Source organism: Mchenga conophoros, linkage group LG23, assembly GCF_057382185.1.
Source record: "Mchenga conophoros isolate Kocher_MC1m ecotype Shallow Benthic linkage group LG23, M_conophoros_male_GT1.1, whole genome shotgun sequence".
NCBI classification, from domain to species: Eukaryota; Metazoa; Chordata; class Actinopteri; order Cichliformes; family Cichlidae; genus Mchenga; species Mchenga conophoros.
In genome coordinates this window covers 24,720,657-24,743,287 of record NC_140547.1, presented here as the reverse complement: position 1 = coordinate 24,743,287, position 22,631 = coordinate 24,720,657, and the positions used below count along the sequence as shown (strand labels likewise).

General features: G+C 41.4%; 1 protein-coding gene across 1 annotated transcript; it reads right to left on the bottom strand.

Annotated features, from left to right (window-relative positions):
- Positions 1 to 441: 441 nt before the first annotated feature.
- Positions 442 to 21,715, bottom strand: mrps9 (mitochondrial ribosomal protein S9). Its single transcript, XM_085265263.1, has 11 exons — positions 21,574 to 21,715; positions 21,067 to 21,252; positions 14,020 to 14,082; positions 12,658 to 12,688; positions 12,491 to 12,570; positions 5,850 to 5,935; positions 5,684 to 5,759; positions 5,430 to 5,598; positions 3,814 to 3,922; positions 2,892 to 3,061; positions 442 to 1,183 (listed from the first exon to the last, which is right to left on the bottom strand). Exons 1-11 carry the CDS (start codon positions 21,658 to 21,660, stop codon positions 1,092 to 1,094), a joined length of 1,149 nt encoding a protein of 382 aa, XP_085121389.1. The 5' UTR covers positions 21,661 to 21,715; the 3' UTR covers positions 442 to 1,091.
- Positions 21,716 to 22,631: the final 916 nt, after the last annotated feature.

Below are 22,631 nucleotides of genomic sequence, written 5' to 3'. Positions count from 1 at the left end.
ATGGCAGGCATTTGTGAAACTTTGGCGACATCTAGTGGTTGAAGTGAGGGATATATCAAATTAAATATATATTATTTCATAACAGAAATAAAACAGAAAAAAAAGCCTACGTTCGTCCGGTTCTGCCTTTGACCTTTATCGGCAATATGTCGATAAAGCAATATGTTTTTTCACTCTAGAGACTAAACTATTGATAAACTATCGAATTCGTCAATTTATTTATTAATAAAAAAACGTTACTTAGTAGAAATCACCACAGTCACCCAAAGCGAATTTGTATTTCACCGTTATTAGCATACACTCCCGAAAACACCCGGATGCTCCGAATCCACGAAGGCAGTGCCCGAGCGTTAGTGTTGCACTGTGGGTAATGTAGGCCATGGATTTTGACAAAATAAAACGTAAAACGCGGAATAAAATCATATCTGGTTCTACTGCAGGTTGTTGGCAGCATATTTTATTTGATTAATTTGATTAGTAGATTTGTTTATATAAAAACTTTTTTTTAAACACATCACCACAGTTGACTTGATTCAATCTAAAAAAAATTCTTAGTTTTGCTTCAAAAACTGCACAGTTTGCCGTAAAATCGTTACTCCTGCCTTTAAAAAAAAACAAAAAAAACAAAAATTAGCCTCGAGTCTTTAACATTTACTATAAAATAATCTCACACTATGGTGAACATAGGTACCTAACCTACTACCTAAGAAGGTATTTGAAAAAAAAAAAAGAAAAAAAAGAAAAAAGGAAAATTGTTTAAATTGTATTAAAAACAAAAAACAAAAAAAAAACAAGCCAAAATATCACAACCTTTATTTATATTTTATAGAAAATCTTTAATTTATTAATTGATGTACAGATAAACAGTCCAAACTATGAATTTCTTATAACATGTCTCCATCTGGTGGCTGAAGGAGCTCCCTGCAGCAGGTGCATCATGAAAACCATGTGAGAAAGCATAGCACTTGGCACCAAGAGCTTAAAGAGGACAGAGTGGCATCGCCTCTGGAGAGAAAATAAAGCAGTTTCACTGATGTCAGAAATCAGTTTGAATGTTTCATATCCAAGCTCAGGTGGAACTGATCCGCCCCTCAGCGCTTCTTCCAGGTGAATTTCCGTCGTGCTCCCTCCTGTCCAGGCTTCTTCCTCTCCCTCACTCTTGGGTCGGGGGTCAGCAGACCAGCTGTGGAAAAAAAAAATGAAAAGAACGAAATATAACTGAACACAGGCGCAGATGAGTAAATTTTTATGTATCTATTAGTTCATTAGTACATGCATGTCATAACACAAGTAGTCCTTATGAGACTGGAGAGTGACATAAATATTTATGGTAGGGAAGATCACGGTAACGTTTAAGTAACAAAAAACACAGCAGCAAACAACCAGCTGTCACGGAGCTTTGTGGTCTCAGGAAAACCAGAGGTGATAAAAACTACACAATAAATTCAAGACTAAATAACTTTACTTTATTATAGTTGGCTAATAAAAAAGGTTAGCTGAGAAAAGAAAAGAAAAAAGAAAGAAAACTCTGGAGAAAATACTGTGCTTTGTTCTGTTCTCCGTCAACATGATCCTACACTGCTTCAATAATGAGGTCCGACTCATGACTGATAGTGTTCCACTGTATGTTTTTCTATACAACTCTGATTTTACTGCACTACCAGTGTGTTTGGGATCATTGTCATGCTGAAAAATGTTATCAATCAGATGCTTCCTTGCATGATAGATTCAAAACCTGATGGCACTTTTCTGCGTTATTGTCACAATTACTTAATGTCAGCAGATTAGACATGTGACCCTCCCGTTCCTGGTGACAACGAGCCGGCTAAACAACAACAGCTGATTATAAGCTAACATTATGCTAGTTAATGTTAGGCTCGTGCCTCCTGAAAATCCCAAGTTCCTTGTGACAAACTCTCATACAGTATGAAAATTTATTAACTAAGTGTCTGAATGCAGCAATTCAGTGAAACTTTATTCTCAGTGAAACTAGCATCAGCTAACAGAGGCTAACAACGGCAAAATACAGCTGTGCTTAGTAACAGGAAATTTTCTAGAGTTGCTTTGCTGTCTGAGAACTCTTGCTACAGATGAACGGTGACTTGAGTGACTCGGGGTAACCATCTCTGTTTTTTATTGCTAAGTGTTGATATTATTCAAATATGTTCATTTACAGTTTACAAAATGTGTTTGTTTGTTTTCCCTTTTTACACAAACAGCAGTAGAAACATGCCGACCGGGTGTGGCCTTTATGGGGTACAGTCTAAATTTAATATTGTTGATCTCTCCTTGCTGACTAAAACATGGCAGCTGCCATAGCTAAGGCGGTGCACTTAATTGGGAGGGGTAAAGCCTAGGTTATCCTCAGGTTTGCAAACAGACTGCTGCAGACCCGACGGCCAAGCAGTCATTCCTGTTATGCTGCTTTAAAGTCAGTGTGTAATGTAAATTCTCTATGGAGAAGTCTACACGGTAACAAAAACCAAACAGGACCTTTGCACTAACCATCCGACGACAAACTTTACGTGACTGGGACCCAAGTAGACCCCCAGACTTCCAGAATCCATGCTTAGGAAAACAGAACCCAGTAAAGGTAATATGTAATCTACTGACAGAGATTTTAGACCCTCTACCTTAAAGAACATGCTTTTCAGATACGGTTTATTTAGGCTTTACATGTCTTGTCCAGTTCTTCAAATATTTTAAGGACACACTGCAAACCACGCTTAGATATGTCCATCCAACCAAAGATTTTTAAAACCAGCTGCACAAGCTGGTGAATGAGCACTCTTTTAATCCCAAGTTGTAAAAGTATATCAGTGGTAGTAGTTTTCAGACAGGATGCTGCCGTAGGAGATACAAACAAAACAAAACAAAGCAAAACTACCCACCTTGTCTCATCGCCTCCCCATCTCCCTCAGACAGGAAGCTGAGCAGCGCACGGGAAATGGCGAGTCTCAGGGCCCCCGCCTGGCTCGACCTGCCGCCACCGCTCACCTTACACTCCAAGTTGAAGCGGCCCAGCACGCCCATGAACTGCAACGGGAACATCAGCTGCTCTCTGAGAGGTATTTTTAAAAAAAAAAAAGAAGAAGAGAAAATGACCAAGAGATAATAAGGTGAAAGAAAGAAATGTGGCTGAATGGGCAGACCAGGAGTGTGCACTATTTAACAGATAGCGGTATCAACGGCGGAGGCTTAGCTAATTTAATGTCTGGTTGGGTGACTTTTCAGACAAGCGTAGAGGATCCCGGCGCTGTGAAATGCCTTCTTTTACAATCTCACCACCACATATAACAGAGTAACTTCTGACTCAGCAGGAAGAGGATAAGAGTGTGTGTGTGTGAGTGAGAAAAAGAAAGTGTCTGTGTTCTGGATGGCGTCTTAGGCTGAATGGCCCATAGCTGCTGACAAAGTCAATTGTCACCTCTCTGCTCCAATTACAGCCCCGTCCTCACACTGCGTGACAACACCAGCTCTGGACATTCTCTCTCACACACTCACACTCTCTCACACACACACACACACACACACACACACACACACACACACACACACACAATCACTCAACTGTGTAATTAACTTACTACAAGGAGATAAATAAAAAACGAGGCGATGCTGTGAAGAGTGAAAAAGCTGCTTTTTAATTTTTTTTTTTTTTTTTTTGGAGAGGTAGGGGTGGAGGGTGGAGAGTAAAACCCATCGCGTCTTGCATTTTAAGGAAAACGGTATCTGTGAATGAAGCAGTGCAGAGGCTGTGAGGTGGAAAGGCTTATTTGCTCAGAGTGGAAACCTTCGTGCTGCTCTCCTCACCTGTCCTGCAGCACGGGGAAGTATTGGAGGTAGTCCTGGCCGTTGACGGTAATGTGTCCTGAGCCGCAGTCCCGCAGGATCACTGATGAGTCTGATGTCTTCCTCCGACCTGAGAATGACAATGAAACACAGTCTGGTTTTTTACTTCAGACACGAGTGTCATGTTTGCAAGTTTACTACAAAGGTTACCTTTTTTAACCTTCCAAATCATTCCAGAAATGACTGGGAATGGAGGAAGTTACCTGGTCTCGCATGTAGCAAGAAAACAAAACACTTTGTTTAGGCGAGGGAGGCATGAAGCATGATAATTCAGCAGAAATTACCCTCATTGATGGGCTCAATCAGACATTAGAAGGAATTGATACCCAGGAGGTGTCAGACTGATGATTATTTGATGTAGACACTTACAGTGGTCTCTCTCCTGACCTGCTCCGTACATACTGATGATGTTTTGAACCAAACAATTCCATCAGACCCATTTTCACTGATTTCTAGTCCAATTCTTGTGTAATATGGGATGCCTCAGCCCTATCTCCCCGTTTCCCTTCCTTAAGAATGGCAGTAGATGATGAGCTGAAGGTCCAGATGCATCTCTCAAGTTCTGTGTCAGGTCTTTGCTGGATTATTTTCTGATTCTTAATACTCATCAACTCGACATGATACATTTCATCTACTAATAGTTTTTTAGACCAGAAACTTCTTTTGTCCTCCAATTGTTCAGTGTCCTTGATTTTTTTAAGAACACCCTGCACACCATGCTGAGATATGCCAAGTTTTTAGCTAACAGCTGTTTGAGAATCCCCTTTTTGGTGTAATGATACTATTTAATCTTAAACTGTGTTATCTTTGGAATTTTTCAGAGATTAAACAAAAGAAAAGGGTACAAATTGTGTGTTTTTGTGACAGGCTGCTAATAAAAAAAGTGCCTAAAGATACAATTTAACAACACTGGTTCATCCCTTTAGCTAGAGCTTTTTTTAATGTTTGAATGAATCTTCAGAGAGCCTGGAGAACTAATGCTTAAGAGCACTTAAAAAACACTAGTCTGGCTCTTTGGAAGCAAAATATAAAGAACTGAGGAGGGGCTCAAGACCTTTGCTCAGCACAATAAAATCATGCTGGTTTTTTTTTTGTTTTTTTTTTAAATTTCCCCCAAATACTCTGAATTCCACAAAAACTGTGCAATGAAATTATTTGCATTTGTTTTTAAGCCTGGCTAAATCTGCTCACACTGTCACATTATCAGAGTTTTAGCCAAGACAGAAATACCAAAAACTGAATCTCCACAGACTGCCACAGATTAACGTGTTTACGTCTTGCTACAAAAACAGTTTTGGTCTTGCTAATTTATCCATTTGTGATGGCTGTGCCTGGTCAACTGGCTCCACTATGACAAGAAAACAACAGGTGGTGAGGGTGGCCATTATTTCTATACAGAATATGCATGCTGACCTCTAGTACACATGTACAGATCCCAAAAAGCCACATTAAAAGGGACATACCAGGGTGAAATCAACCAAACGTGCCTTAAACTGAGAGGTTCCTTTTCTGTGTTAAACTGTTTTTTTGGTCGATTTTCAAAACTTCTGAGAAACACATCGCTGTTGTGAACCTACCCTCCGCGGTGCTGAAGGCCACACCATTTTCATCCTTCTCCAGCAGTGGCACCAATTGCTTCAAGGACTGAGCCTCCAGCAGCCGACGGTATCGCTGAACGAACTCCTCCTCCGTGCTGCTGTACGGCATGCAAAGCATGTGCTCCATTAGCTTGATAAAACGGTCGTACTGAAGACAAATGCACAAAAATGCAAATCAAACTCTTGGACACAAAAGAGGTGCAAAATAGGACAACAAAAAGCATAAAACCTACATCATGAGTAGAGATGGTCTCCACTAGTAACAGTTCCAGCTCCTCCTTTGTCAGCCACCGGCTTGGGCCGAGAGAGCTAATGGAAACAGGAAGAGATGCGAAATAAAAAAACAAATTGCCAAAACCGCTTTAAAGACTTTTGATTGTGGACTCTTCCTCCTCTTACATCAGCTGGGCATCCTGGGAGAAAAGTCCTTTGGCCCTCAGACGGTCTTGGTGCTTCTCGATTTTCAGGATTTTGCCATAAAGATCCTAAAACAACAAAAGCTTTCCTCAGTCTTATAGAAAAATCTTACTGAACACAAATCAGGGTTGAAAACGGGATTTTAAGGGGAACAGCTTTCTCCATTGCCCATCCTGGCCCTCCACAGTCAGATTTAAGCCCTACATCAACACTGACATGGGGCCTAAAAATCCAACCAAAGCTCTCGAGAACGAGAAAAAGTTCAGCCGTATTCTAACCAGAAGAGGAGAAACAGTTTTCATTCCATTTCTATTTTACCCATTTCATAGACTGAACAACTAATGAGTGATGGAAATGGAGTGATCTGCCCAAAAGCCCTTTCTTCTGTTTAGGAAGTAACTTTCATTCCCAGGAAGTCTTTTCCCCTCCTTCAGGCAGCTGTTTTTCTTCCTTCTGTTAAAGTCTAAAGCGCCAAAAGGATTATGAAAATAACCACAGCACTTGTCTGACTCTCTTCTCTGTGGCCACAGAGGAACGGTTAAACCTTGCTGATTGGCTGCATCCGCACAGCACCTTCTGGCAGGGCAGCGCAGGGGTGTACGAGGGTTGATTTGTGCTTTAGAAAGAAATCATTGTGACATGATCATAAAGCACTGATTCACTGCTCTTTATTTTGCTAACAGCTTTTACACCTACATCGCCCGCTGCTGATTTTTGGCACAATCTTGCTCATTTAACTCATTGAAAGCATGAAAGTCAAAGTCTGAATGTTCTGTGTACAGTTACTGATCATTTCTGCACAATAAAAGATGGATGAGGTACAGATTTCTTTGTCAACATCTTGTTTAATTAAACCTAAACGTCACAAGTGACGCCCTGAAGCTTCATCCTTCTTTTTGACTCTATGCTTATGAAATAAACCTCATGCTCTACTAAATAAGTCTTCAAACAAGAGACTGAGACCATAGCTTTATCAGTAAAGAGTTTACTGAGGCCATAATTGGAGGCTCATTTTCACATGGATTTCTACACAGACTACTTCCTGTGACCAGAGTTGCAAGTTTAAGACACCTCAGCGTCAAACTGAATCATTGTTAAGTGACTTTAGACATGTGCCAGATGGGCTGGTCTGAGTATTTCAGAAACTGCTGATCTGTTAGGATTGTCCCACACAACCTTCTCCAGGGTTTACAAAAAAAATAGTTTGAAAAAGAGAAAATGTCCCGGTGACATCAGAGGTCAGCTGAAAATGATGGTTTCCATGTGATAGGAAGGCAACAGTAACTCAAGAAACTACTCGTTACAACCAATGTGTGCAGAAGAGCATCTCAACAGCAGCAGAAGACCACACAGGACCACGCCTGTCAGCTAACAACAGGAAACTGAGGCTATAATTCACACAGGCTCACCAAAACTGGACAATAGACGTTTTGCAGATCTGAATCAGGATTTCTTCTGCAAGTTTCAGTTGGTAGGGTCAGAATTTGGTACAAACAACATGAAAGCATGGATCCATCCTGCCTTATATCAATAGTTCAGGTTGCTGCTGGTGTAATGGTTTGGAGGATATTTTCTTTATACACCTCTCTGCATTTAATCATTAGTCATTATTAATCTCTTCCACAGTGTGTCTCTTGTCCTGTCTTACTCTCGTCACCCCTACTGGTCGCAGCAGATGGCCGCGTCTCCCCAAGCCTGGTTCTGCTGGAAGTTTCTCTTCTGTTAGGAGTTTTTCCTTCCCACAGTCACCAGGTTCTTGCTCATATTGGGGCCATTTAATTGTTGGGTTTTTCCTCTCCAAAGAAGCTGTAACTAATGAATTGACCAGTGAGCGTAGAGTTAAAGACCCAGACAGTTCAAGACTTTAGTGTAAAAGATGCTAATTTCTTTGCAGCCTTGTTGAGAAACTGAAAATAAAGAACTTCATATCAGCCTTTAGTGGAAAAAAAACTAAAAATAATGAGAATAAAAGCAGATTACAACTAAACACTTTTAAAGGATAAAAACTCTTTTCTATTTTTCTACTAATTTTCTATTAGTTTTCTTTACAGTTTAATTTCAGTCAGTTTGTAATGTCATGATGCATTTGCTCATGTATTGTGTAGTAAAATTGACCTCGGCAACTGTGCTGCACAACTGAAGCAGAGCTGGAAGGAGCAAAAAAAATCTGGAGTTAAATACCCGACACTAGAGTTTCGCTGAGCGGCGGATCAATGCCGCGCTGGGGGTAACCTGGGGAGAATGTGTCATGGCGACGGACACAGACAGAAAGGCAGACAGACGGTAGGGTAAGATCGGGGGAAGAGAAGGAGGAGAGGGTGGGCATGCTGGTCACGTCCCCGAGGCAGTCCCCACCCCCACCCCACCTTAGCCACACAGCGCCTGGGTGAGAACTCATTTCCCCGTCAATTATTCACCAGATGTTTGTTTAATTCCTTCTTGATAGAGTGTGCCTAATCCGCTGCCACTCTGACCAGCGACAGAGGGGTACGGGAGGAGGAGAGAAAAAGAAAATCAAGCAAACATCAAGGAAAAACCAATTTTCTTTACAAAAAGAAAAAAAAAATACAGTAATAGAAAAATCAGAAAAAAAGAAGGCGAGAGGAGAAGGCAGCTTGAGTTACACGTGTGCAAACACTGGCTCCTACAATGGCGAGGAATAATTCGCATGGATTGGCGGGATGAAAGGAGGTGGCGGCGGAGTAGTGGGCCAGTATCTGGATACATTTAAGTTGAGGCTGTTACAGAGACAGACAGTCAATAAAGGCTCTTCAAATGCACGTTCAGAGCTCCGGCTACGTGAGAATGAGGCATTAACTACCAGCATTTATTCGGTCTTCGTGTGGAAAAGGAAGGCGAGTTCTCGGGCCTCCCTGGAGTTGTGGCCATAAAGGGTTCAGCGGAGCAGCGAGCAGGTTAATGTGCCACGCCGGCTGAGAGGAGAGCAGCTGAGCACGAAGGCTGCTTCTTTACACGCCACTGCCCCCTCCTGGCAACGCTCCTGGGGCTTGTGAGACAGCGAGACGATGGGTAAAGGGCAAAGGATGGGAAGGACGGGAAAGACAGACATGTCTGACATACCTATTTAAACCCACAGCAGGGGGTGCAGATTACAGCTGCAGGGCAAAACGATGTGTGTGTGTGTGGGGACAAATATTCACATATCATCCCCCTCTTCTCTCTCTCCTTCTCTGTGTTGCAGATACAATCAGACAGAAGAACAAGCGTGAACGGTGTGCCTGCTCATCTGCCCCACTCATCCTCCTCTTCATCGCCCAGCCCTGCTTCCCTCCAAATCCCCGAGGAGGAGGTCTTCCCCGTAGCGGGACAAAGCCTGACAACCAGACACCTTTGATGGGACTCGAATCCTGGACATAAAAAAATAAAACTACACCGTTTATTCCAATCAAAAGGGTTTTAAAATTCTGTTGTGTTTGTATCTTTGTCTCAAACGGCTGTTTTGCTATTACACAGGCCAAACACATCATTTGATCTATTTTTAATACAAATGATCTCGGCACTGCAGGACAAAAATGCCCTGAAATTATTTTTCTTAGTGGAGTCTGGATATACTGCTGATGTGCGTTTACTTTCTGTTGTAGTAGTTTTTAAATTTTCCCTCTTTTGTGGTCTCAACACCAGTGTACGGTTCATCTTCACTTTAAGAGGCTTGAAATGTTTGTATATTTCATTTCTGGAGTCACCGTGTTCACATGATTTTCAGAAAACTTGACCTCTGACCTTGACTTCAAATTTAAATATTGGTCTGACTATTGGTGACCACTGATATTCGAACTCTCTGAGATTTGCAGTAGATGAACCTAAGACAGGAAGACAGGTCCTGTTTGGTATGTTTAGTAAGCACCCAGAGAGCAGGTCTGGGTGCTTAGGCTAAGCCGATCCCAAAGCCACCCTCAAACATCACATGTACACAGACACAGACAGAAGAGGATGAGGGGAATGAGAATCAGTATGTATGTAAGTGCTAATTGGTGCCCCCTGAAAGCCTGAACTGAGCAGTTTCTGTCATATTTCAGGCCTGCTCAAAGAACAAAATGCCCGGGTGCATCAGAAGTTAGTGAGGGTGGTGTCTGCTTACGGAGTACGGAGCTACCCTTGGAAAAACTCAACCTATTCTAATGGTGTGAAAACCAAATCTTTATTGAGATATAATGAGGTGTCAAAACTCCTCATTAAGGGTGCAGGGAGGTCACCAAATGTTGTGTTTACGGGGGAAAGAGTTACGATTAAGGATCTGAAAGCCAGCACTGGGGTGCCAAGATTGGAGCCTCGACTGCCTTCTGTTTACACGGACAGACTGACTGAACAACACAATGTTAAAGGTCAGTGAGCCAGCCTGTGACTGTGTATGTGCTTATTTAAAGAAAAGTTGCTAAAATGATATAAAAAGTTGCAAAACCCAGTGGCAAATTTGTTAAGTTTGCAACAACGAGGCAAACTAACGCACAATGTCAAGTTGAAGAGGTGAGATGATAAACATCTCCACATGAAGAAAATAGAGTCTGTAATTAGCTTAAACAATAAACCTCTGCAGGTGGGCTTGTGTCTGATTATATAACTGCGACATCAGGTAAGGAAATCACCCCAGATTTGAATTAAAGATAATGGCTGTCTGTGCTGTGATTTCAGCTGTATTTAAATGTAAAATAATCACCGAGGGGGAAAGTTAGATGCAACAAAAGCTCTAGTACTTTTATTCTGTCACACGGTGCACAGCCTGAGAGCAACAGAAGCAGGAATGTCCGTGTTCTTAGCAAGTCCCATTCCTGATAACTAAGACTGGAGGAAAATGACATGTGATGCTCACTGCTTAGATTAAAAGCTGAAGATGTACAAAACTATTATCGAAATGCCAATATTGACCAATGAATACCTACACAACAGACGGATATTCAGGTACAACACACCCCCCCAAAAAACAAAGCAAAAAACAACCAAACCCAAAACTGTCACAGTGTTGTGAATTCCTTTGTGCTAAAAGTCTTCACAAGTCTTCAAGAGCCCTAACAAAAATAAAATCCTCCATTAGTTTTGTTTGCTGAGATTTGGGGGCTGGGTGATTAGGTATTCCACAGGGATCCATTCTTGGACCTCTTTTATTTATTCTTTACACAATATTATCTCTGTCATCCGCAATTTTTTATGCAGAAGACACCATTTCATATGCCACCATCTCTTCCCTTGATCTGACCATTGCAAATCTGCAGCTGGCTTCTGATAAATTTTAGAAATCTGCTATTGCACATAAACTTGTTTTAAACAGTGACAAAACTAAATGCGTGATATTAACAAGATTTACAAGGTCCCCTAAAAGTATCCGGGAACTACCCTTCATATTCAAATGCTTTATAGTCATAAAATCCAAATGGTTGACTGATATAAATCCTCGGGCTGGATGAATTTAAAAAATCATTAAAAAAAAAAATCATCCAGAAAAGTTTTTTCTGTGTTCATTTTGAAAACATATCTCAGTCTATGTCAAAAAGCAAAACATTAAGGACAGTCAAGAGTGTACAAAACCAACAGGTAATGATGCAACCCTCACCGTGAAGAAATGTTTGCCAATCAAAAGCCCACAAACAATAACAGAGCGCACAATTTTTTGAAAATCTGCACCCTGGCCGGAGTTTTTCCAAAGCTCAATTTTCAGTGATCCAAAATGCCATTTATGTGTGGACGTAGACTGGGAAGCTACATCCAGATTTTCAGTTTTAACGCGCTGGTTTCAGTTCCACACAAAAGAAAAACTAACCAATCAAGTCATAAATAACAGTCTGCGAATAACATGACGTGGCATCTGGTGTAGTGTAACAGCTTTACTTCCTTGGTGGAAGAAGTTGTCTGATGGCAGCTGAAGCAGGGAAATAAATATAATATATATACTATAAATACTTAAGTTCATAGTGTTTTCCAACAACTACATCAGCTGACAAGAACTGCATTTAAATGTGAGCTATGAAACTACATCTCTTAGTGACATGCAGCCTATATTACAAAAACAACCTTTTGCTGCAGTTTGAAAACCAGCTAAAAAAATTACATTCATGCAGGGCTATAAAAAATATCTTCAGCTACAAGAAGAACAGGAAGTCGTGCAGCAGATTGTGGGTTAGTCCTGACCTCAGACTGTAAGTACAGAAACAGACTCAAGGATATGCCATAAAAACATAAATAAAAACTACTGTTGGTACTATGTTTTGTAAATTCATGGTACACAGATAAACCTTCGGTATGACAGATGAAAGATGACCTCAAAAGGTTCAACATGAATCCAAACAGGTGAAAATAAGCCTCCATCTCTGCAGCAGGTTCCCCCCTGAGATTCGCATGTTAAGCTGGACTACCTCTGACCTCCTGCTCGCCTCACCTCCCTCTATTCTCCCACCTCTTCCCTCACACCGCTGCGTGGAAAAGAGGATCTGACTTCGCTGCTCCTCCAGGGAACGGCACCGTCTTCTTTCAACTCACTCTGTCTGAATAGGATATGACCCGAGGGTGCGGGAAGCAGGGAGGGAGCAGGTGAGGAAGAGCTGGGGATTTGAGGGGGATGAAGGTTTAACTGACAGCGCTGCTCGCTGCTCCAGCTGTACTGCCGTACTCACATGCATGAGGGAGTAGTAGGACTGCTTGCCAGTGTAAAACAGGAAGTGAAAGGGCCGCCCGTCTGCTCCCCACTGGACAGCTTTATGGAGAGGAAAATGAATCAGCTCTGGAAACCCTCAGTTAAAAAAAATGAATAAAAAATGCATTCAGGAGCAGATTTACATACCTCTTTGCTTGGGAAAGATTTCATCAGGATGCTGGAAATAAAAACAGATTTGTTTCAGTAAAAAAAAAAACCCAAATAAATAAAATCAAACAACTGGTGATGTGTAGAGCTTTAAAAGCCACCACTCCTGAGCTCTACTCAGGAACCATCTTTTGCTTCTGTTTACCCCTCAAACTCACTGATGTACCAGACAAGTACCTGTGCTTGTGATGTTTATATTTATACTGGTGACCACAGTGAACGAGACAATTTACCAACCTACCTGAGGTCAAACTGAAAAGATCAAGGACATTTCATCATAAAAGCACCAGAACTGATGCGTTCCATCAAACTGCTGCTTGTGTTTCCACTGTAGACCCACCAACATTAGAGAAATTACTCAGCACTAAGCTTCTTTTGTTTGTTTTTTACATCCCTTTCAATCTTTAAAAAAAGGACAAAAACAAAAAAAAAAAACAGGTAAATTGAACAGACCATCTCTAAACTAAATTTGTTTCATTTGTTCTTTTCTATTTTAATATTTCAACTACCTATTTCCTTTAAGAAAAGGGCAAAAAAAAAAATTGGGACAATATGAAACAACAGTGCTGGCGTCTACAAAAACTGGTTTTGAAGAAAGTGGAGCCCTGTCCCAGTTCAGATTTTATTTTTGTTTTTCTTTTTATTGTGCCCACCATGGAACGTGTCCTCCTGAGAAGTTCTTGTCCAAGATCATAGATGGTAAAGAAAATCAGACGTATCTGTGTCCACTGGTTGATCATCTACATCGTCGTCCTCCACAGAAACTGGCTCATCCATATTAATGTTTTGTGTCCAGATATGATGAACCACAGCTTGGCTTATTGTAAATCTGCTTATTTTTGCATGCTACAAACTGGAGATGTGTACTGTGAAAGCTAGCGACTAAACCGAGTTGGTCTGCACATGCCTTACATGTCTGTACCTTTTCATGTGGACGTTTAGATTGGAGCAGTGGGGATAAAGGGGGCTGTTTGTTCAGGGAAGGAGACAAACAGGTAAAGAGGGAAACCCCTAACTTCTCTCTGACAGTGTTAGTGACCTCACAGTATGTTTATGATTTCAGTTTTGGCACTGATTATTGTTTTATAGTCTCATATTATAAATGGGTTGAAACCGACCCAAACAACACAAAGATGAGAATTTTCACCAGAGCATTTTATCATTTTGTAAAATTCAATTTTTGTCTTTTGTTTTGTTTAAACAGAGATTCCTGACAATGTGAAAAAGCCTTGAAGCAATAGCCTAATTTAAAAGGTGTTGCCACGACAGGTTAATGGAAGTAAATAGGGGGAAAAAAGAGAAACGCTTAACCAACAAGTAAATTAAACCGTGCAGTCTTACCTTCATGAGCGGCCGAGCTGTCTTCTCAAACAGGCCGGAGGGAAAAAGGTACGTGATGCTTCTCTGTGGGCGAAAGACAGAGAAACAAACAAACAAATACATAAATAAATAAATAAAAGGAGATGGCAGTTTGAGAGATGATGGCACATTATGACAACGCTGACATGTCCACACAACAGAGGTCACACCAACAAAGTGACAGAGTAAGAGGTGCAAGCTGCTTGCGGGTTCAAGGAAAGGCGAGCAAGGTGTGTGTGTGTGTGTGTGTGTGTGTGTGTGTGTGTGTGTGTGTGTAGTTAGAGGAGAAAACAAGCATGAAAAGGCACAAGTTTAGGCTTTGTTGACAGCGAACAGAGGACACTGTGGATGTCTAACAGTTCACTCCGAGTTCATCCTCTGCTGTGTGTGTTATTAGCAGGGCTACAGATGGCATTGGAAATGTGTGTGTGAGGGAAGAAAGGCCCCTCATCAAGACAGCCTGCTCATCTCTCTCCCTCTTCATCCCACCATCTCTGCACTCTTCCTCCTGTCCTGCTCTCTCTGTCGGTTCAATTAGTGAGGCAGCAGGTGCTGCGGGGAGAGAGCAGGTTGCTGCCTTTAAGGTTGTCAAAACGACGGAAAAGTAGGAAGAAAAAAGGGGGCCGGTCGAGGGAAATGTCTGCGCTAAAGCTGTGAGAGGCAGGAAGAGGAAGACAAGTGAGGAGAAGTTAAAGGGTAGGAAAAAAAAATAAAAGGAGGAGGAAAAGGGAAAGACGAGGAACAGATGAAGACGCACCTGTGTGTCCCCAGAGAGTTGACAGAGATGTGGAAGAGCTCCCCGAGGGGGGAAAGACGGAGTGACAGAGGGGAAAAGACGACTTAGCAGAGCCACAGCGCACAAAGATATTTTTTTTTACTTCATGGTGAAATAGGAAGCTGCAACAGGACAGACAGTAGTGGAGGAAAAGATCAAAGACGAAGATGAACAGAGTTATTTTAAACCTACAAAACCACGAGTGAAGATTCAAAACTTCACAAATTCACTGCACGATTCAATATCTGTGAGATTTTTTAACATTTTGTAATATTTCGAGTATTGCAATAATATATACCGTATTTCACGACCATAAGGCGCACTGTCAATGAACGGTCTGTTTTCATTCACAATGCGCACCGGATTACAAGGCGCATTAAGTGAAACAAAACAGTCAGATACGTCACACTTTAGTCAACCTTTTCTTCTTGCTTCCTCCACCTCTGTGCCATTGATTCACCAATGCTGAATTCTCTCACAGCTGCTCTATTCCCATGTTGTTGCAGTATATTAATGACTAACCTCATATTGTGGATGGATTATCTCAGTTGTTCTCCTGACTGAAGTTTGGTCTGTTTACAGCATCCTGCCATGCGATTGCATTTGGTGAGGTCTCCCGTTGACTTTTATTGAGTGGAAAAAGGTTAGCATTCGTCCTCCAGCTTGACTGTGTTTATGTTATGCTAACGTAGCTGTGTTGCTAGCGATGGCGTAGCACATCATTATATACCAGCTAGCCCAACTTCAGCAACCCTAAAAAAGTCACTGCTGTTCAGTTTTCTGTCTTCATTTATGTTGGAAGTGATGGCAGAGCTGTAAGTTTGAATTCTTTCAGATATCTCTCAGTCAGAACATGCTATATCATGTTTAGGTAGAAGCTAGCGAGCTAACTTCCTGCTAACTTCTAACTCTGTTGAATTTCATAAATTCTGTTTTCATGGATGTTAAACTTAATTGTTACACCTGGTAAAGCAGCAACGGGACCTGAAGAGGACGGTTTTTTGACCCAGATTACTCTGCCAGGCTCCTGACTACAATAGCCATAATGCTCCAACAATCCATCAAGCAGTGCGGCTTCATAGCTTACCAAAGTCGTACTAAAACATTTCTGACTGATTTTTGAGCGCTGTGTACCACATAAAATCAGTTCGAGGTCAGCAAGCACAACCAGAATTCATACTTAAGGCGCACCGGATTATAAAGGGCGATTTTGAGAAAATTAAAGGATTTTAAGTGCGCCTTATAGTGCGGAAAGTAAGGTACTGCAAATAATGTTCTCAAAGTTAGACTTTGCCAGTATCTGTTTATCCAATAAGATAAAGTTGTCTCACTTCAGTTATTGAGATTGTCAAACAATTCAACACTTGCTGAAACCTGCCGTAAAAGTTGCCATAACAGCCGACTTGACAACTGAATGGAGTCAAGTTGTCCGTTACATGAAACCAGTTTCTAATAATACAGCAATTAATTGTGATAAAAAAATACAAAGACAGAAATTCATATTTAACTATTATATTTGCACTCAGCAGCCTTCCAGTTCTGGGAGGGTCCTGTGCTGGATTCCCCCCCAATGCAGCCAGTTTAATATAGGTTTACTCGACTAACACTATCACAGCTGCATGAGATGCCACAAATGTACTCAAATGTATAATTTTTTCAAAAATCAGTTTAGCTAAATAAGACAAATTTTTTCAAGTTCCAGCTTCTAAAGACTAAAGACCAGAGACTGTATATAAAAGATGGAATCCTACTGCCTATGGTAGACCCAATTTCCCTTTATTTTTTCAAATATAGTTTGTACAGTAGCAGATAATCTCTAACTGGTACATACTTTTATTTTTGTTTTTCAGTTCTTACCGGTAACAGCTTGTAGGTACACTACTGCCGCCTTTTGGTTGTAGCAGTGTGTTACATCTTAGCAGGAACCAGTTAAAAACAAGCAAACTATGAGCTTCAAGATCATAAATAGCTGCATGGACAATTTATATATAATTTAATGACTGAATATTCAAAAATTGTGATCATCGCTAACAAGAACGCGACCAAAACTAAAGCACAAACTTCATGAATGTTTTTTTTTAATGGCAGTTAAGCTTTATCTGTATTCATATGTATGAGTTATACAGTTGCTATGAAGGGAGAAGCTAGCCTAGTTGGAAATTTTAACATGATGTGGGGATTGACCCACTATCGGAAGCAGCCTCGTGGCCATTAGAGGAACTGCAGTTAGTGACACTTTTTTCAGCCTCCTTATTACCTCTAAAATCAGAAATCATCTTTTATTCGCCTTTGTTTAACCTGATAATGTTCTAAGCACTTTATAAACAGTTCCCTAAAAATGTTTCATTTATTTATGATTAATCTATTAAATATTGTCTAACTGTTTCAGTGCTCGTTTACTTGCAAGTAAATTTGGCTCAAAAAGTCACCAGAGTCCCAGAAAAGAGAAAAAAACCCAAATAAATAAAAAAAATCTGAGATTTTTTGGGCCTTTCTGGGTCTGCGCTCTGTATTAATTCCTCCTCCTGGCTGCAAACATCCTTTTGATTTTCCCCGGGTCTTTATCACCGTCACACCTGAAGAGTCTGGACTCCAAACTGGAGCGCAGGGATTTCTCAGGTGCCCCACTATGCACCTCTGCAGTCCTCCCAAATTTTCCTCTTTCCCTCCACGCATCCAAGTCCAGGCTGCTGGCCGTCGCTTCGGCTTTCACAGCCTGGCGCAAACAGCTCACTTCATTATTTGTGAGGGGCACTGGGGACTGGACGAGGGACGGGTGGGAAATCGAGCTAAATGGTTAGAGCAGTGAGGGCTAATGTATTGCCAAAAAAAAGAAAAATCACAAACAAGCTTTGGGTGCATTTAAGGGCGTTGCTAATAGCAATGATGCAGTGGATTAGACAGACGCGGCCACACCTGCCTGCTGCACGTGGAGCCAAACGACGCTAATGATGCTGACAAAGAGTGGAGGCTTTAAACGCATCAAACTTCTGCCTGCAATGCCAGATAGGATGGTGTGAGGGGGAACGACATACCAAAGATGGCCTACGGTGGATTCAAAGCCACCATGCTACAGTAGGAATCTACACTGCCGCACAAACTCAGCATTTCAGAGATTTACAGCTCACTGTTCACTGCTAAAGACTCCAAAATTTATTGTTTTTAATTTACAGAAATGTTCCTAAAAAGGAAATTCAAACAAACAGGAGTCAACCACAGTTTGTTTGGGACTTTTTTTAGTGGCGTATTAATCCACATTTAGTGGCTTTCTGAGCATTTGACTGAGATGTGATATAAATATGTCATCTGCTCAGTGGATCTGGAGGTTTTAATGTCTAGAGAGGTGGGAAAAAATAAACAGACTCCACAATTTAATATAGTGAACGTCAGCAAATGCCATACGTACAGTCCCTTAAACTCAATCGCTTCATTAGCTGGAATCACATATCCAAATGGGATTAGACACTTTTTAGTGAAAGAAAATGTCAGATGGACGGTAAGCAAAGATCTGGGTCTAAGACTGCAGTTTTGCCCAAAACGAGATGGCATTACGCTCATTTAAAACTGGGTGTAAAAAGGTTAAAAGACTGGCTGTTGAAGATGGCAGCAGGAAACACAGAGCACGAGGAGACATCAGCAGGTGTGTAGTTCAGCAGTAAGTGTGGCTGCAGGGTGGTTGTTGTAATCTTAGATGTGAGGATTAGCCTTTTGTCTAGGGTAGGGCTGCCACGATTAGTCGACTAGTCACGACTACGTTGACTATCAAAATCGGAGACAACTAATTTAATAGTCGACGCGTCGTTTGAAGTAGGGCTGGGCTATATCATACCGTTCACGGTAATACTGGTGTAATTTTGGGCAACGATAGGAAAATGAAATATTGCGATAGAATATGGGTAAAACGTGCATGCGCAGTGCCTTTGTTTACATACACACATGGCGGCGACGCAGAATGAAAAGAGCGAAAGTGGATCGTTGAATGAAACGGATGAACCAGAATTGGTTTGTAAAAATGCTGCAACTTCAGTGGTGTGGAACTGGTTTAGCTTTCGTCCGTCAGATACACAACAAAGCACTATTTTTGATAGCGCATGCTAGCGGGCCGTCGTTATTACCGTGTTGTTTGGAAACTACGGCACACTTAAAATCAATCCTTTGATTTTTCTGAAAATCGACAGTGCCCCTTATAATCCCGTGTGCCTTATGTATGAATTCTGGTTGTGTTTACTTCCCTCGAAACGATTTTATGTCGTACACGGCGCTCGAAAATCTGTCAAATGTTTCAGTACGACTTTGCTAAGCTACAAAACCGCACCGCTTGATGGATTGTCGGAGCATTACGGCTATCGTAGGCAGGCGCCTAATATTACCGTATTGTGTGTGTATAACCTCTTTTTAAATTTTGTGGATATTAAACATGGTTATGCTGAGGATATGTCGGCCAGTTTCCACTGGAAATGCCTTTTGGTTAAACTGTCAGCAAGGAATTTGCACCGTTACATTTTTATATAACTTTAATGCACATAAAAAAACAGCTGCTTGTTTAAGTGAAAATACATTGATGGGGTTTTTTGCACTAATGAAGTTGTGGAGTTGTGAAGTATTTTGTCTAGTGTCAATTATATCGTCAGTTATATCGTTATCGCAAATTTTCAAATGTATATCGTGATAAATATTTTTGGTTATATCGCCCTGCTCTAGTTTGAAGCTTTGTAAGAAAGATGCAGGAATAAGTAGTAGGATTTAATTGTGTAATAACGGACTGAAACAGAAGATGGCAGCACTGCATGTACAAGGATGCCAGCTGCCGTTAAACCCCAAAGAAGAAGAAGCAGTGTCCGGTATTGTAGCTGTGTCCAAATTCAGGGCCGCATCCTCCTGAGGCTGCATTTGTAGGCCGATTACGTCCAAATTCGAAGACTCCTCCAAATGCAGCCGAAAAATGCGCCCTCCTTTTCCCCAGATTTGAAGGATGGGTCGAGTGTATCCTTCGTGGCCCAGCTATCCCAGAATTCATAGCGCAGCCCTGCTCAGTTTCCAGCAGCTAGCTAGTTTTAATATTACTCTTATTATTCTTTCTGGGTCACAAAATAAACGTTTAATATATTTTCAGGCGAGAATGTAGCTGTGTAAACTTCAAATATCTGCTCAGTTTATCAGGACACCACATATTTTCAAAAGCGCTCTGACGTTTTCAGAGACGTCTGTTACCCACTAGCTTGATAGCTAGCCGGGGTTCAAGGCTCACTAGAGCTGCGAAAAACCTCCCAGCAAATCGTTTTCAAACCCACCGCCGTCTTTCACTACTCAGGTTAAACATGATATATAAGTCACTTAGATAACTTAAAAATGTTATTGTTTGATTTTTTTCAGTTTTTTGTTTTGTTCCTGAGTAAATCAGTTTGTCTGAGATTAAAGTTATAGTTTTTACACAGCTGAATAAACGTCAAACAGACAACTGATCATCAGAAGTGTGAGATGGTCGAGAATATACTCCGATGTCCTGTTATATTTTAGATAGCAAGGAGCAGACGGCTGAGTTTATTAAACTCCACCGAGACAATCTGCAAATTTCTATAAAAGCTTAATAAACTATCATCTGCTCTTTATTTTTAGTTAGCACATACCTTAAACACTTCAAGCTTTAAGCTAATGATAGTTATATAAGAGCAGACACATGCTGATGCAATAAGCTGTACGTTTTACGTCCAATGGATGCATGATCTGATTAGTCGACTAATCGCAAAAATAATCCGTGACTAGTCGACTATCAAAATAATTGTTTGTGGCAGCCCTAGTCTAGGGTCACCTGCGTTTCCCAGTAGCAGGAGAAAAGACAAGAAAGGAGAGTGCTGGGGCAGATTTCAGATACTACACAAACATCACTTTCACACTCCAAGCCAGATGAGATCACTCACTCACGCCAGCTTTCTGTTGATTTGCAGTTATATTTCTATATTTTCTTTTCGCAAGTGCCAAAATTAAGTGACCCCTGCCCAGGCCAGCTCCTGACCTACATCAATTGCAGATACCTTTGCAAACACCACTGTCAAGTACTCAAGACTCACTAAAGAAGTGCTGAAAATCCCCAACTATGTCATGTACAGTTCAAAGCTTAAAATGGTGCAAAAAAAATCACATGAAAACCTCGCCGTTCTCGTCTTTTTATCCTTTATTTCCCACATAAAGCATCCTGCCTATGTGTGATGCTTTAGAAGCTGCTGCCAAATTCTTTCTAATTAAAGCGAACTTACATCGATGTCCTCCTGGGTGAAGTTCTCGGAATCTTCTCCCATCATGTTGGCCAGGTGGCGTTTCCCGATTTCGTACTCCTCCACCTGCTTTTGGATGTACTCCAGGGTGAACTTCTCCGGTCCAGCGGCCGCCAGGTTCTTCCTGCACAGGGCAGAGCTCACACATACCTGCCTGCTCAGCAGCACCTGGGGACGGGGGGAAAAGAGCCATTATTGTCAGACAAATATCCAGGGCAGCTCGATAACACAGCCGAATTACAGTTAAGAGCTCAGTAAACTGACATAAAGCACCTCAACGACTGTGGCACATTCATGAAACTACAGACGTGGTGACAGGTTCTTAATTTAAATATCCGTCAGCGGAGATTTGGCTAACAAACCCTGCTAGAAGCCGCTAACTCAAGGACGAGGCAGTTTCGTCCTTTATTTAAACATATTCGCGTGCGTTAAAGGTGAAATAACGCGTTAAAATGTCACACGCTACGTTAATTCTACCTGTTGGCTTACCTGCGTGGCGACTGTGTTTATACTCGAGCTGCATGTCATACATTTCCCCAGAAACGAGCCCACGGTCCGCACACAGGACGCCGCCATCTTTGCTGACAGCGGTGACGTCCGAGGCGGAAGTTGTCTACGTCAGAAACACGTGCGGTAATCCGTAAAAATAAAATAAAATAAACTCTGTCCGCTTAATAAAACAACAACAACAACGTTATTAGAAGTGTAAATTCTAAAATCAGGAGTTTGTTTTAGTTTCTTTGCAGCCCTTTTCTGTTTAAAACAATGTCCTGATTTATGTATGTAGATGAATGTTGCTGGTGTCTTTACAGTTTACAATTTTAGAAGAATTACCCCTGAAAATATGGCATAATATACATCCCACCAAGAATTAGATGCTGATAGTATGAGTGAGGCATAAGTAATTTTAGCAAAGGGAATAAAGTGTAGACCTCAAAACTGTGCCAAACAAATAAGAAATTTAGGTCAGTAGTTTGTATTTCAGGCTGTAAAATTGACATTATTTGAAGATGATTATCAGCTGTTTGTGTATATATGTATAAAAAGGGTGGTCTTTATTCTTCAAGCTCGGGTCCTCTACCAGAGGCCTGGGAGCTTGAGGGTCCTGTGCTTTATCTTTGCCGTTCCTAAGACTGCGCTCTTCTGGACAGAGATCTCGGATGTTGTTCCTGGGATCTGCTGGAGCCACTCACCCAGTTTTGAGGTCACTGCACTGAGTGCTTCGATTACCCCTGGGACCACTGTAACTTCACCCTCAACATCTTCTCGAGCTCTTCTCTGAGCCCTTGTTTTTCTCCAGCTTCTCGTGTTCCTTCTTCCTGATGTTGCTGTCACTTGGTATAGCTACTATCTATCACTGTGGCCGTCTTCCTCTGCTGCTCCACCACTACTATGTCTGGTTAGTTAGCCATCATCAGTTTGTCTGTCTGTATCTGGAAGACCAGTAGGATCTTAGCATGGTAATTCTTCACCACCCTGAGGGGGCATATCACATTTTTAACTCTGGATTTTCATGCCATACTCAGGACAGACATTCCTCTCTGCTA